Raw genomic sequence first — 16646 nt, 5'->3', positions numbered from 1 at the left:
CGTTTATAATTCCCTGGAGCCAGGCTCGTGTACCCTCCCGAGCCGCCAGTACCAGCCAGGAGGGGCACGGATCCAATAAACATGTGGTCGCATTCAGCCTCCCCAGGATCCTGTCCACATCCTCGGGAGCCACAGAGTCAAACTCCTCCCATATAATCGTCTCAAGACCTGCTCTCTCCACCTCCCCCTGGGGCACCCACAATCTAGATTTGTTTGGCTTAGTGCAGGGGTCCCCAACCTGTGGGCCGTGGCCCACTACTGGACCTTGACATATTTGCAATTGGGCCGGCGCACGTATGCGCACACAGCCCGACTCACACAAATGTTGGGTGCCAGCACTCGCAGCCCCACTCACGTGAGCGGTGAGTACACACGTGCCTGTGCCTGCCCCTCACACAAAACCATTCTCTCTTCCCCCTCCCCCCCCCGTGCTGGGCCACCAACCCGGAAAGATTGGGGAATGCTGGCTTAGTGCATTGTGTAAACACCCTTGTGTTTGTGTGGGTTTGTTCTCACTGTGAGTTGTGTTGGGGGGGTGCACGAAGGGAGGCTCAGCCAATCTCATTGTACACATGTTGCACTTTGACAATAAAGGTTGATTTGATTTGATGAACTGTGGTTAAGGTACATGACCCAAGATTTCTGGGGTCAGTTCTCACAGGCCGTTGCAATTTAGGTCAATTTTAACCTTTTCTCTTTCCTAGCATGGTGTTTTGTGTGAACGCAACCTACAGTATTTGGTTGGTTCGGAGTTCAGCGCCTTTTGCAAAGCCAACTTAAGTGTGTTGGGTGAAGACAATCAATAGATGGTTATTTCTATGATTTGATGCAGATGTTGAGATGGTAAATGCGGAGATTCATCCACAATGGCAAATTATCAGAGAACTAGCATAGCTGTACACCCTTTAACCCAGGGGTCTTCAAACTTGGCCCTTTTATGACTGGTGGACTTCAACTCCCAGAATTCCTCAGTCGGCCATTTTGATGAAACTGCGGGCTTGGATCCAGACCAGGGGTCTTCAAACTTGGCCCTTTGATGACTGGTGGACTTCAACTCCAAGAATTCCTCAGTCAGCCATTTTGATGAAAGTCCAGGCTTGGATCCAGACCAGGGGTCTTCAAACTTGGCCCTTTTATGACTGGTGGACTTCAACTCCCAAAATTCCTCAACATGCCTGGCTGAGGAATTCTGGGAGTTGAGGTCCACAAGTCATCAAAGGGCCAACTTTGAAGACCCCTGCTCTAACCAAGAATGTCCTACCAGCTGGATTGAAGGATTGTCTACGCTCAAGTAGAGGGATCCTGTTTTCAGCTTCAAAATATCTCAGGCAAGCCCAGGTGTTTCAACCTTACTTCAAAACTTAAATCAGCAAGATCTTCCAAGGAAGAAAACCAGCGTATCCGAAAGGAGGATCAACTATAGCCCTTGTCCAATTCCTCATTTTTTAAGTGAGAAGAACTTTTCAATGAGGTTGTCCTGAAGCCTACGAACTTTCAGAGGCAACTTGAAGTAGATGCAGAAGTCAAAGGTTTTCTATCTAACTCAAGAATGTCCAACCGTGGCAACTTTAAGTCTTGTGGACTTCAACTCCCAGAATTCCCCAGCTGACCATCATGGCTGAGGAATTCTGGGAGTTGAAGTCCACGTGTCTTAAAAGTTGCCAAGGTTACACTCCTGATCTAATTTAATCAAGATCCTGGACCATTTCAACCTTTTGCTCTTGAGCGCCTAGGAATAATCTAGCAAGAAATACGTGAATATTTTCTATTGGTTTTCTTACCTTTTGCATTACAGATAACATTATGGTCCCAACCATCTTTTCACGGTAAGAGTCTCTCGAGTCTTGTTGAATATAAGTGGATTTCTAGAAATTATGTATCTCGTGGTAAGATTCCCAAATTTAGAAGGAAAAGGGAAGGGTTTGCTTTGTAGAATTTCAGCCGGACAGAGGTGATATTTCAACCACAGCCCACAGCTAGACCTTAAAAAATGGTTAGCCAGCTGCTTTGGTCTCCTGTCGTACGATCATATAAAATCGGTCCATCTGATTCTTCAAAGGAGGCCCAAGTCTATTTAAAAAGTATAACTTGAACCTCCTAATTCATGCTTAGCTCAAAATTAATCCACAAACTCTGCAGGTTAACGAAGTAAAACAATTTATCAGAAGGTCATTGAACAGCCAATTCAAAATTAGGGTCTATCAATTCATGAAAAAGAAGGAATTTTCTTCTAGAACACAGGGGTTGTCCAAGCGTGAATTCTGGGAGGGGAAGTTCACAGGCCAAGGTTGAGCACCAAGCCCTGTTCTAGAAGATCAGATCGTGGTTGTTCTTGAAAGACATTCTTCACTGCAAGTCTACTACTGTCTGTGAACATCCATGTAGTATCCTGTTAGCACCATCCTACCACTGTGAGTTGTGTTATTTATGGTTTTGGGTTGACCTGTCCTTGATGGATCTGGACAACCCCCCCCCCAAAAAAAACAACAATGGAAAATCAGTTCTGGAGTTGTCCGAGGAGGGAGGGGGGAGCAAAATATCCCTAAGACAAGATTAATTTCTATTTTCTTCTCAAAAAAAAAAAAAGCAACTCGTGGCTTTCTGCAGGCTTACTAATGAAATCCATTCCTTCAGGAAGTAGAAAGATCGGCGTAACTGAGGCAGCTGACTTGGGAAACTGTGAATCATGGTTCCTTCTTAGAAGAATACAAAAACGGAGAGCAGAAATTTGATGCGTATCAGATATTCATCTTCGGCTTGGTCCCAGCCTTCCAGAGAGAACGGCCGCTGAGATTTTGTGTTCATAATTGTCTACGTTAATTTTACAATTTAATAGCCTCCAATTGTCTCCCCTAGCAAGCACTAGATAATGGATGAAGGATTTATAGCAGGGATCTTCAAACTTGGCCCTTTGATGACTTGTGGACTTCGACTCCCAGAATTCCTCAGCCAGCGTGCCTAGCTGAGGAATTCTGGGAGTTGAAGTCCACCAGTCATAAAAGGGCCACGTTTGAAGACCCCTGACATAATGTGAGGGGGAAATAATGCTAACTCAGAATGAGCTAAACCGGTGTTTCTCAACCACGGCCATTTTAACAGGTGTGGACTTCAACTCCCAGAATTCCTCAGTCGGCCATTTTGATGAAACTGAGGGCTTGGATCCAGACCAGGGGTCTTCCAACTTGGCCCTTTTATGACTGGTGGACTTCAACTCCCAGAATTCCTGTCGGCCATTTTGATGAAACTGCGGGCTTGGGTCTAGACCAGAGGTCTTGAAACCTGGCCCTTTAATGACTGGTGGACTTCAACTCCCAGAATTCCTCAGTCAGCCATTTTGATGAAACTGCGGGCTTGGATCCAGACCAGGGGTCTTCCTACTTTGCTCTTTTATGACTGGTGGACTTCAACTCCCAGAATTCCTCAGTCAGCCATTTTGATGAAACTGCGGTCTTGGATCGAGACCAGGGATCTTCAAACTTGGGCCTTTTATGACTGGTGGACTTCAACTCCCAGAATTCCTCAGACGGCCATTTTGATGAACCTGCGGGCTTGGATCGAGACCAGGGGTCTTCCTACTTGGCCCTTTTATGACTGGTGGACTTCAACTCCCAGAATTCCTTAGCCAGGCACGCTGGCTGAGGAATTCTGGGAGTCGAAGTCCACAAGTCATCAAAGGGCCAAGTTTTTGAAGACTCCTGATTTATAGTCTCTCTAGATCAGGGGTGAGGAACCATGGACCTTTTATGACTTGTGGACTTCAACTCCCAGAATTCCCAGCATGGTTGGCTCCAGGAATTCTGGGAGTTGAAGTCCTCAAGTCATAAAAGGGCCGTGGTTCCCCATCCCTGCTCTAGACGTCCGCTGACTACGGTTGCTATTATCCATGGACATGTTGTGAGGGACTCACAATTTAGAGAGCTTCACGCTGGAGGTGTTTATAAACTCTGCCTAAAGATGTTTGCTGTATCTAGCAAGCATCCCAAAGGCTTAGCAGCAGCTGTTGTTACGCAAAAGCGACACACCATTTCTGGAAACAAATCAGATCAGGGGATTTGAAAGGCTACCGTGAGCATAATGCCTTCCGTTATGAAAGAGAATATTAGTAGCTCAGGGTTGAAATGAGGGGTCCTTGGCGCTCTCTGAGCTTGGTTGTTTCTGAACCCAACTGAGTAATCATCATCACATGGAGGGAGTGATGTTTGCTCTCTCTTTATATACAAATGACTTTCCCTGTCAGAGCAAGGAACCACCAAGACCATCCTCCACCAACACCGACAGGACAAGTCACCAAAATATAAATCAAGAGCAAACTCCGTCCCCTACCAGCCCTGCTGATGTTATCTAGTTGGGTCATGAAAGGACTGCAAGAAGACAACCAAATTCAGAGAGCACCAAGGACCCCGCGGTGGTCGTCGTCCTCCTCCTCCTCCTCCTCCCCTTTTCCCTTCTTTCTCCTTTCTCTTCCTCCTCCACACAATCCCCATCCCTTCTACCACTGATGATGCTACCTAGTTAGGTCATGAAACGTCTGTAAGAAGACAACCAAATTCAGAGAGCGCCAAGGACCCCACGGTGGTCCTCCTCCTCCTCCTCCTCCTCTTCCTCCTCCTCTTCAGAAACCCCACTCTCTTCTAGCACTGATGATGTCAACTAGTTGGGTCATGAAACGTCTGCAAGAAGACAACCAAATTCAGAGAGCACCAAGGACCCCATGGTGGTGGTCCTCCTCCTCCTCCTCCTCCCCTTTTCCCTTCTTCCTCCTTCCTCCTCTACCTCCTAACAATCCCCACCCCCTTCTACCACTGATGATGCTACCTAGTTAGGTCATGAAACCATCTGCAAGAAGACAACCAAATTCGGAGAGCACCAAGGACCCCACAGTGGTCCTCCTCCTTCTCTTCCTCCTCCTCCCCCTCCACTTTTCCCTTCTTCCTCCTTCCTCCTCCTCCTCCACACAATCCCCACCCCCTTCTACCACTGATGGTACTACCTAGTTAGGTCATGAAACGTCTGTAAGAAGACAACCAAATTCAGAGAGCACCAAGGACCCCACGGTGATCCTCCTCCTTCTCCTCCTCCTCTTCAGAAACCCCCCTCTTCTAGCACTGATGATGTCACCTAGTTGGGTCACGAAAGGTCTGCAAGAAAACCACCAAGCTCAGAGAGCACCAAGGACCCCACAATTCCATCTTGAGCTAGATATTCTATTACCCTGGAAATATATGAAGCTTATCTTATATATATGCAGCTAACCTGGATGCTTTCCTTCACAGATCACCGAGGCAAGAATCTCCATACGAAAACTTCAATCGGAGAATCACCTCCATAAGTCAAAGTCTGTCTCCAGAATCTAGAGTCACACACACTTATTAAAGATCCAGTCTTTGGCTCACTCTTTCTCCTTTTCATCCAAAGAGGATCCCATTCCGCCTGTCGATATCATGTCTGTTTGAGACAAGACCTCTTGTGGTTAAAACCCGCAGTGGCTGAACGTGAGTGGCAATAATAGAATTACTGGTAATTTCTATGGCGGAGAACTTAAAATCAATATAACAACAATAACAATAACAATAATGAGGGTTTCTACGCAAGGCATTTGAATGTTGTAAAGTTCCGAGTTACAGGTAGTCCTCAACTTATAACAGTTCAAGTTACCACGGCACTGAAAGAAGTGACTTATGACCGTTTTTCTCACGGTGAGTTGGCTGCGACACGTCGGCCGTCAATAAGTTGTCCCATTCCAACACCAAGCATGTTATCTGCATTTCCTCCACTTGCTCTTGACAGTGTTGCAAATTACTCTGGTATCATGGTTAACAAGTTGACCTTTGGCCAGGGTGAAACTGGGTGACTTTGGGCCTACTCCTTCTCACTCAGTTTGCAGGGTTAGGGGTTGTTATCACAGGGAAAATCACACACTCCCACCTTGTTGTGTACATCACTCTGACCTCTCGGTGGAAAACAGGGAGACCAATGCAGAAAATAGTAAGTACCTGTGGCGTGTGTGTGTGTGCAGATAACTATCTGACTTCGTCTCTTCATACGTCACCTTTAGTGAAGCGTGCAAACCAGCGTTTGTATTTCTTGCGTCGGATGAGGAGAGTACCTTTCTTCTCCTGTCCTGGCCACTTTTTACAGCATTTTAACAAACTGCACCGCTGTCTGGTTTGGTGGCAGCAGAGCCTCAGATAGAAGGTCCACCCAGAGAGTGGTGAGGACAGTCGGGAAGATCCTAGGAAGCTCGGTTCCCGTGATTGAGGATACTGCTTACAAGCGTTTATATGTGCTTAGAGCTCAAAGCATTGTTAGAGACCCCTCACACCCACTGCACGGTCTGTTCCTGTTGCTCCCCTCTGGGAGGAGGTTTCGAAGTATTTACAGCAGGACTACTAGATTCTGTGACAGCTTTGTTCCCTTATGCCATCCGTCTGGTAAACTCGCAGGATTCTTTTTTTCTCGCCATGTATATGTATACATCCAAACTAGACTGTGCTGTTTCTCTGGGCCATATATGTGTATGTATGTGGGTATATGCATACTTTTTCTGTAGTTTATGTAGTGTATATTGGAGGTGGTTACCCTTTGAGAGCTAAATGCAATGAAATTTCATTTTAATATATGCTGATGAGTGTGCATTTAAAATGACAATAAAATTATTCCATTCCATATTCTATTCTATTCTACTCTATGTTCTACTATTCTATTCTATTTTATTCTATTCTATTCCTATTCCTTTTCTATTATTCTAATCTATTCTGTTGTGTTCTGCTCTGCTCTATTCTGTTGTGTTCTATGTTCTATTTCTATTCTATTCTACTGTACTCTGTTCTACTCTATTATTCCATTCATTCTATGTTCTATTCCTATTCTATTCTATTTCATTCTGTTCTATTCCTATTCCTATTCTATTTTATTCCATATTCTATATTCTATTTTATTCTATTCTATATTCTATTCTGTTCTGCTCTGCTCTATTCTATGTTCTATTCCTATTCTATTCTGTAATTCTATATTCTACATTCTACTCTATTCTATTCTCCATGCCATTCTATATTCTATTCTATTCCATATTTTCTATTCTATTCTACTCTATTCCATTCCGTCTATTCTATTCTATTCTCCATTCCATTCCATTCTATTCTCCATGCCATTCTATATTCTATTCTATTCTATTCTATTCTATTCTATTCTATTCTACATTCTATTCTATTCTATTCTATTCTATTCTACATTCCGTTCCATTCTAATCCATTTTTCTATTCTATATTCTATTCCATTCCATTCTATTCTCCATGCCATTCTATATTCTATTCTATTCTATTCTATTCTATTCTATTCTATTCTATTCCATATTTTCTATCTATTCCATTCCATATTTTCTATTCTATTCTATTCTATACTATTCTATTCTATTCTCCATTCCATTCCATTTTATTCTCCATGCCATTCTATATTCTATTCTATTCTATTCTATTCTATTCTATTCTATTCTATTCTATTCTATTCTACATTCCATTCCATTCTAATCCATATTTTCTATTCTATATTCTATTCTATTCCATTCCATTCTATTCCATTCCGTCTATTCTATTCTATTCTATTCTATTCTATTCTGTTCTGTTCTGTTCTGTTCTATTCTATTCTCCACTCCACTCCATTCTTAATAAATACACACGTTTACAAACACTGGTTTGTAAGTCACAAGTGGCAAAGCACTGACAAAGCAGTTCAAGTTGGCGTTTCTCTATTTATTTCACCTGATCCAGACCAGCCGTGGCCATTTTTAAACACGCTTTCTCTGCAAACCATAACCCCAAATTATCACGCAGACACACGCACAGTCTGCACCCCCACAAATTTGTTCTTTAAATCATTTGCACCTTGCCAAAACAAAGGAAACATTAGAAAAAGATGGGGGGGGGGGTGTGTTTGTTGTGTTTTGTGCCTCTCAAAAAAGAAAACCAGCAATTTCCACCTCAGGCTCGTGAGATCTGTACAAAAGACCCTTTGAAAACATGAAATGTTGTTTTTTCCCCCTTCTATCCGCATTACTTTTTTTTTTATCAACGTACCAAAGTGACGGCGTTTAACGTATCCATCTTGAATCGATCTTCTCCTTCTGAAGGTAACTACGGCAAAGAGCCGTTCGGCTTAATTTGGCAAGGCGAGGAAGAGAAATGCGACTGATTTTGCAATAATTAGCTGAAGGCAATCACTAGCACCGCCACGTAAGCTGCAGATGAATGCTCCTTTGCGAAGTGGAAACTAAAGGTGCAAAAACACAATTACCTTTTCAAAAGGAAACCGCGCTCTCCATTTTACTTGATGAGCTCCAGTAGAAAAGCATTTTAAATTAAAAAAGGGGGGGTTAGGCAAAGAGACCCCCTCAGCCAGCGACGTGCACAGCCCTTGACACAAGAGGGACGAAATGTCGGCACGCAACAATCCCCAAGGCAAAGCAAAGCAGCAGTTCACTTTTGATGCTCTCTTTAACCGGTTGAAGGGCCTAGTGACAAAAGGAGCGTTGTTAAATGGAAAATCACTTGTCAGAGAGTGTGGAGGATCACTTCTAAGGGAGTGTGTTAAGTGTGGCTGGTGGTATCAAAATAAACGGGGTGGATCCAGATGTGTGCAGAGAAGACAAAAATGTATTTGAGTGTTACGGTTTAAACGTGTTCTGGAGCAAAACAAACAAGTGCATTTTCTCCCATGAAATATCAAAATAAAGGGGGGGATCCAGATGTGTGCAGAGAAGACAAAAATTATATTTGAGTGATAAGATTTAAACGTGTTCTGGAGCAAAAGAAACAAGTGTGTTTTGTCCCATGTAGTATCAAAATAAACGGGGTGGATCCAGATGTGTGCAAAGAGGAGAAAAATGTATTTGAGTGTTAAGATTTAAACGTGTTCTGGAGCAAAACAGAAACAAGTGTGTTTTGTCCCACGTAGTATCAAAATAAATGGGGGGATCCAGATGTGTGCAGAGAAGACAAAAATTATATTTGAGTGTTAAGATTTAAACGTGTTCTGGAGCAAAACAGAAACAAGTGTGTTTTGTCCCATGTAGTATCAAAATAAGGGGGGGGGATCCAGATGTGCGCAGAGAAGAGAAAAATGTATTTGAGTGTTAAGATTTAAACGTGTTCTGGAGCAAAACAGAAACAAATGTGTTTTGTCCCACGTAGTATCAAAATAAATGGGGGGATCCAGATGTGTGCAGAGAAGACAAAAATTATATTTGAGTGTTAAGACTTAAATGTGTTCTGGAGCAAAAGAGAAACAGGTGCATTTTGTCCCATGTAGTGTCAAAATAAACGGGGGGATCCAGATGTATGCAGAGAAGAGAAAAAATATATTTGAGTGTTAAGATTTAAACGTGTTCTGGAGCAAAACAGAAACAAGTGTATTTTGTCCCATGGAGCCCCTATTCCCATGACCACTACAAACACCCTACTGTTTTCTTGTAAGAAGCTGCTTACAAAATAAGACCAAAAACGGTGTCTTTTAGTCTGTATCTCTAGATTCGGTCGCCCTAGCTTACTGGAAACGAGAATAATGATGGGTTTAACACAAATTAATTTCGTCAGGTTGCTGGAAGAAACGAAAACGATTCAACGCGATGAAATATTTTAAGAACCCAGCACCGAGAATCCTGTGAAAACTGGTTACTTTTCCCCAAAAGGTATCGTTGCGAGAAATCTATATTGTTCTAAATTAAATTATCTCAAGGGCACTCCCTACAATTAATCCAATTGTTACGTTCTCCACGCTCTTGCGAGTAATGTGGCTCGTCGTATTTCACGACGAGCGAGTCGACAAGAAAACGAGCAATTTATTACGAGCAAGAGGATAACAAAAAAATCAATTGTGCAGAGTGTCTCCCTTCTCCATATCCTTCCACAGAGGTAAATCCAGCGTTGTAGACGGGGCAAAAAAAAACCCCAACAGTCTCGGATTTAATTTGCAGACGGGATCTATTTTGAAAATCCCGAAACGAGGGACGCAGCATTTGCTTCAGGGAGAGATGTAAAACGAACGAAAGAGAGCAGGAAGTCAAGGATGTGATTTTTGACAGTTTTGAGATGGGAAGAGGTCCGCAAATTCCACATTTGGGGGGGAAAAAAAGATAATGACGAAGAAGATGGCACAAGAGCCAAGTTGGAAAAAGGGCGAACAAAAATGCAGTCCAATAAAAAAAAGGGTCAGAAATGGGCACCGCTAAACAGAGCCGATTCCGGACTTTGCCTTGACACCACGCAAGTGACTCTCCTGAACAAACCCCGATGAAATGATCTGGGTTTGGCCTCTTGCGCAGGAAGCCAAGTGCTTCCCAAGCGCTTTCCGAGTACAGCAACAGAAACTCGAACTTTCCCTTCCATCCTTCCTTCCTCCATCCTTCCGTTCGCCTCGGAGGAGCAGCAAAACCCCCGGGAATCACTTATGCAACATTATCGCCGACTGTAAACTGAACGTAATCCATGATTAGTGCAAGAGGCAGAGAGGGGACACCACCACCGCCCCCGGTTGGCTTCTCCTGTTATCGTATCGCGTCCAGGTAACGCACTTCCGCGTACAAAGTGTTGAGGAGGATAGCCAGCAGGTGAGTCCCGTCGTGGAGGCAATGTTGAGAGTCCTTGATGAACTGGGAGGCCTGCAGGATCTGACCTTGATATTCCGCGTATTGCTTGTTGGACGCCAGCGAATCCAAAGCGTTGAGAGCCTACAAGGAAAGACGTGAATCATGTCAAGTGGACAGAATAATAATAATAATAGTACTACTAATAATAGTACCAATAGTCATAGGCGCCTTGGGTGCAATCCCAAAACAACTGGAGCACCCCACTTGGACACCATCATCGGCATTTACACATTCGCCGTTAGTCAATTGCAAAAGGCGGCCTTACTAGGAACTGCTTCCATCCTGCGACGAGATCTGTAATACCATCAAACATCCACATCTGCCTATCCCAGGTCCTTGGGAAGGACTCGATAGGTAGACAAAAAGGCCAAATCCATTCTGAACATCTGGCTGACTGTGCGATGATCCGTAATAATAATAATAGTAATAATAACAATAATAATAATAATAATAGAGTTGGGACCTTGGAGGTCTTCTAGTCCCACATAACAGCAACAGACAGTAAGTGCCGCCTATGCAAAGAAGCTGAAGAAACAGGGGACCACCTGGTAAGCTGCTGCAAGAAGATTGCACAGACTGACTACAAGCAGCGGCATAACAAAGTAGCAACAATGGTGCCTTGGAAGATCTGCAAGAAATATCATTTGCCTGCAAGCAAGAACTGGTGGGATCATAAAATAGAGAAAGTCATAGAAAATGATAAAGTTAAACTGCTCTGGGACTTCAGAATTCAAACAGACAAGCACCTGCAACATAACACCCCGGACTTAACTGTCGATAAGAAAGACAAAAAAGTCTGGATAGTGGACGTGGCAGTGCCTGGAGACAGCAGAATAGACGAGAAAGAACTGGAGAAGATCACAAAATACAAAGACCTACAAATAGAAATAGAAAGACTGTGGCAAAGGCAAGCAAGAGTGGTACCAATAGTCATAGGCGCCTTGGGTGCAATCCCAAAACAACTGGAGCACCACTTGAACACCATCATCGGCATTGACAAATTCGCCACCAGTCAATTGCAAAAGGCGGCCTTACTAGGAACCGCTTCCATCCTGCGACGAGATCTGTGATACCGTCAAACATCCACATCTGCCTATCCCAGGTCCTGGGTAAGGACTCGATAGGTAGACAAAAGGCCAAATCCAGTCTGAACATCTGGCTGGCTGTGCAATGATCAATAATAGTAATAGTAATAGTGATAGTGATAGTGGTAATGGTAATAATAATAATAACAACAACAACAACAACAATAATAAAGTTGGAAGGGACCTTCGAGGTTATCTAGTTCAATCCTTGCTCAGGCAGAAACCGGATACTATTTCAATCAACCAATCAATCAATCAATCAATCAAAATAGAGCTGGAAGGAATCTTGGAGGTCTTCTAGTCCAACCCCCCGACTCGTTAAGAACTTAACAAACTTAACGTTAAGAACTTAACGTTAAGAACTTAACGAACTTAATGAAGCAAGTTCTTACAGCTATGAGTTCTCTTGCAACCCATCATTTCCCACTGACAAGCCATCATTTCCCACTGACAAGCCATCGTTTGCTAACCAGAAAACCAAAAGGCCGTATCGCAGGCTAACTGAACTGCTCAGGGCCAGGCGTTCGATTCTGACCGGTTTCAAGGTTGACCCGGCCTTCCATCCTTCCGAGGTGGGTAAAATGAGGACCCAGATCATTTGTGGGGAGGGGGGTAAGGGGGGCAATAGAGGTAGTCCTTGACTTCTTGGTGATGTCTCGTACCCCTCCCCCTCTGTTGAGAGAGGGCTGTTGAACATCATCTATCTCCAGTGTCACAACACTGTCCTTTCAGCTGTCCCAAGAAGGCTCCACACCCATTTGCACCCCTCAGGTGACCCTGAGGACACAGGTAAGCCTCCAAGCGGCTTACCTGTGTCCTCACCACCAACAGTGGTGGCGAACCTATGGCACGCGTGGCAGAGGTGGTACTCAGAGCCCTCTCTGTGGGCACGCGCGCCGTTGCCCCAGCAGTGTTCGCCAGAGTAGCGAGCACGTGGTGCTTGGAAGCAACAGGGCAGGAAGTGAGCGAGCAAGCAGTGTTGCCCCCCCCCAGGAATGCCCCGGAGATGGTGAGGGACTGGCCCCCGCTGCCCTGGCCCCGGCCACGCTCACCCAGTCTGCCGTGACCACTGCAGCCATGCCCACCCAGTGGGACACGGCCCCCCGCCCCCTGCCCCTGAGGACACCACAATGTTGATGCAGCCCTGGCACTTTGCAATAAATAACTGGGTTTTGGGTTGCGGTTTGGGCACTCGGTCTCTAAAAGGTTCGCCATCACTGCTCTATTCTATTCTATTCTATTCTATTCTATTCTATTCTATTCTATTCTATTCTATTCCCTATTCTATTCTATTCTATTCTATTCTATTCCATTCCATTCCATTCTATTCCATCTACTCTACTCTACTCTACTCTACTCTACTCTACTCTACTCTACTCTACTCTACTCTACTCTACTCCACTCCACTCCACTCCACTCTCCACTCCACTCCACTTTACTCCACTCCACATTTTCTATTCTATTCTATTCTATTCTATTCTATTCTATTCTATTCTATTCTATTCCCTATTCTATTCTATTCTATTCCATTCCATTCCATTCCATTCTATTCCATCTACTCTACTCTACTCTACTCTACTCTACTCTACTCCACTCCACTCCACTCCACTCCACTCCACTCTCCACTCCACTCCACTTTACTCCACTCCACATTTTCTATTCTATTCTATTCTATTCTATTCTATTCTATAAACAACTATGGCAAATATATATACTGTATATATATATATATCCCAACATTTCAGTGAGTCACACCCCATTTTAGGATCTATTTGACATAGTGGTTGAGTGACATTGCAGTTGTATTTGTGTGTGTGTGTGTGCGCGCACACACACACACACACACACATATGTCACATCCCGTTTTATATACAGGTAGCCCTTTACTTACAACAGTTTATTTAGTGATCGTTCAAATGAGAGAGGGCTGTTCAACAGAGGGGGAGAGATATGACATTATCTATCTCCAGTCTACAACACCGTCCTTTCAGCAGTTCCAAAAAGGCTCCACCCCCATTTGCACCACTCAGGTGACCCCAAGGGGACAGGTCAACCTCCAAATGACCTCAACAACGCTCTAAAAGGAGGCAAATGACCAGCTGTCTGCAAGGAGTATAAATCCTTCCGTTCCCCACCATTGAGTCAGAACTGAAGAAGCCTCTTGGACGAGAGGCGAAAGTCCAGTTGCTTGTTTTGAAAAAGCAACTTTGCTCCAACCCATCACCTGGAGAACGGGGGAAATCTCCGTAGACACTCAGCCTCACCAGTTTCTTACACAGAGTTTCCTACAAGGGGGGAGGCCGCGTCAGAGCAACCACTTAGAAGCCACCAAGACTCCCACGGACCTGTTGAGCTTTGGAAGACGACTGCAATTCCAGCCCCGATCGCAGGCGAATTTGATTCTCCAGAGGAAGCTGCACCAGGAGGAAGGCGGACATGCTCCGGGCGAGGACACGGAACCTGCCAAGAGAAAAACCGGAGAGGAGGAGAGTTGAGTCAAGTCCCTGGGGACAGGCTCCACACCTGCTCTGTTCTCACGCCCACGCAAACGACACGTCTTCCTCGCAATTTCTCCCCAAACACCGCTGTGTAATTAAACTCAACTTTGTGGCCGCGTGACGTGACCTCAACAACTATCTGACTCAGCTAGGAAATCAATAATCGCTAAAGGTGCATTTTTTCAGGAGGTAACTGGACTTTTTCTTTGAAGACCTTTCACTTCTCATCCAGGAAGCTTCTTCAGCTCTGACTGGATAGTGGGGAGTGGAAGGATTTATACTCCTTGCAGACAGCTGGTCATTTGCCTTCTTTTAGACGGTTGTTGAGGCCACTTGGAGGTTTAACTGTGTCCTGAGTGTCCACGCCCATTTGCACCGCTCAGGTGATTCTGAGGACACAATTTAAACCTGGATGACTTGAGAACCTCCACAGACAAACTCAAGAGCAGGGGTCTTCAAACGTGGCCCTTTTGTGACTGGCGGACTTCAACTCCCAGAATTCCTCAGTCAGCCATTTTGATGAAACTGCAGGCTTGGATCCAGACCAGGGGTCTTTAAACGTGGCCCTTTTGTGACTGGCGGACTTCAACTCCCAGAATTCCTCAGTCGGCCATTTTGATGAAATTGCGGGCTTGGATCCAAACCAAGCGTCTTCAAACTTGGCCCTTTTATGACTGATGGACTTCAACTCCCAGAATTCCTCAGCCAGCATGCCTGGCTGAGGAATTCTGGGAGTTGAAGTCCGCCAGTCATCAAAGGGCCAACTTTGAAGACCCCTGCTCTAACCAAGAATGTCCTACCACCTGGATTGAAGAAGGATTGTCTATGCTCAGGTAGAAGGATCCTGTTTTCAGATTCAAAATATCTCAGGCAAGCCCAGGTGTTTCAACCTTACTTCAAAACTTAAATCAGCAAGATCTTCCAAGGAAGAAAAGCAGCGTATCCGAAAGGAGGATCAACTATAGCCCTTGTCCAATTCCTCATTTTTTAAGTGAGAAGAACTTTTCAATGAGGTTGCCCTGAAGCCTATGAACTTTCAGAGGCAACTTGAAGTAGATGCGTAAGTCAAAGGTTTTCTATCTAACTCAAGAGCGTCCAACCTTGGTAACTTTTAAGTCTTGTGGACTTCAACTCCCAGAATTCCCCAGTTGACCATAACGGCTGAGGAATTCTGGGAGTTGAAGTCCACAAGACTTAAAGTTGCCAAGGTTACACTCCTGATCTAATTTATCAAGATCCTGGACCATTTCAACCTTTTGAAATGTACTTGGCGGAGGAATTCTGGGAGTTGAAGTCCACCAGTCATCAAAGGGCCAAGTTTGAAGACCCCTGGTCTGGATCCAAGGCTGTAGTTTCCTCAAAATGGCCAACTGAGGAATTCTGGGAGCTGAAGTCCACCAGTCATCAAAGGGCCAAGTTTGAAGACCCTTGGTCTGGATCTAAGCCCCAGTTTCATCAAAATGGCCGACTGAGGAATTCTGGGAGTTGAAGTCCACCAGTCATCAAAGGGCCAAGTTTGAAAACCCCTGGTCTGGATCCAAGCTCTCAGTTTCATCAAAATGGCCAACTGAGGAATTCTGGGAGCTGAAGTCCACCAGTCATCAAAGGGCCAAGTTGGAAGACCCCTGAGTTAGACGCTCAGATGACCAGGAAACCTCAGGGGAACATTCAACCCCACCCGGGAGGTCCACCTTCTCTCCTTCTTCTTACCTGTTTGATAAAGGAGATCTCCTGCCCAGCCCAATAGCACCGAGGAGTCCAGAGGTGAGTCTCTCTTCAGCCAGCAGGCTCTGCCGGCCTTGCAGAGAGGTCAAGACCCGGATGACCGATTCCATCAAGATGGCATCTTCCTGTTCAGCTTGAAGCAGGCAGAGCTGCAGGATTTTGTGCCACCAGAGGAAGAGTTTAGCTTCGTCCTGGGCAGAGCTAGGCAGAGAGGCAACCCAGAAAGACACGGTGGGGTTAGAAAGCCCACCCGTCTCGCCGGTATCAGCTCTATGGCCAGGAGGACTTGGCTCTCTGAGCAAAATCCAAGGAATGGGTGGGCTAGAAACTTAAATTATTTTGCCCCCTTCCTTTTGGAAGTTGGAAGGGACAGGTCTGGCAGTTAGAACGCATCAGTCTGTGAACCCGTTCTAGTCCCGCCTTAGGCATGAAACCCATGACTTTGGACCAATCACCAGGAGACGGTGAGTTCTAGACCCGCCTTAGGCATGAAAGCGAACTGGGTGACGTTGGGCCAATCACCAGGAGACGGAGAGTTCTAGTCCCGCCTTAGGCATGAAAGCCAACTGGGTGACGTTGGGCCAATCACCAGGAGACGGAGAGTTCTAGTCCCGCCTTAGGCATGAAAGCCAACTGGGTGAATTTGGGCCAATCACCAGGAGACGGAGAGTTCTAGTCCCGCCTTAGGCATGAAAGCCA

General features: G+C 45.0%; 2 protein-coding genes across 2 annotated transcripts in view; one reads left to right on the top strand and one right to left on the bottom strand.

Annotated features, from left to right (window-relative positions):
* Window positions 1–8187, top strand: part of SIGLEC15 (sialic acid binding Ig like lectin 15) — a 19132-nt gene extending 10945 nt beyond the window's left edge. Inside the window, exon 4 of the mRNA XM_015826898.1 lies at window positions 8126–8187. Coding sequence (XP_015682384.1) covers window positions 8126–8187 — 62 coding nt within the window. The remainder of the gene's footprint in view (window positions 1–8125) is intronic.
* A 1647-nt stretch (window positions 8188–9834) lies between these two features.
* Window positions 9835–16646, bottom strand: part of EPG5 (ectopic P-granules autophagy protein 5 homolog) — a gene marked incomplete at its 5' end in the record, with an annotated part of 79441 nt that continues 72629 nt past the window's right edge. Inside the window, 3 exons of the mRNA XM_029286342.1 lie at window positions 9835–10720; window positions 14070–14184; window positions 15933–16148. Coding sequence (XP_029142175.1) covers window positions 10538–10720; window positions 14070–14184; window positions 15933–16148 — 514 coding nt within the window. The remainder of the gene's footprint in view (window positions 10721–14069; window positions 14185–15932; window positions 16149–16646) is intronic.

Source organism: Protobothrops mucrosquamatus, unplaced genomic scaffold (genome assembly GCF_001527695.2).
Source record: "Protobothrops mucrosquamatus isolate PMUCROS unplaced genomic scaffold, P.Mucros_1.0 scaffold3365, whole genome shotgun sequence".
Lineage (NCBI taxonomy): Eukaryota > Metazoa > Chordata > Lepidosauria > Squamata > Viperidae > Protobothrops > Protobothrops mucrosquamatus.
Note: the sequence above shows the minus strand (reverse complement) of the source record. Positions and strands in the feature narration are given on the sequence as shown.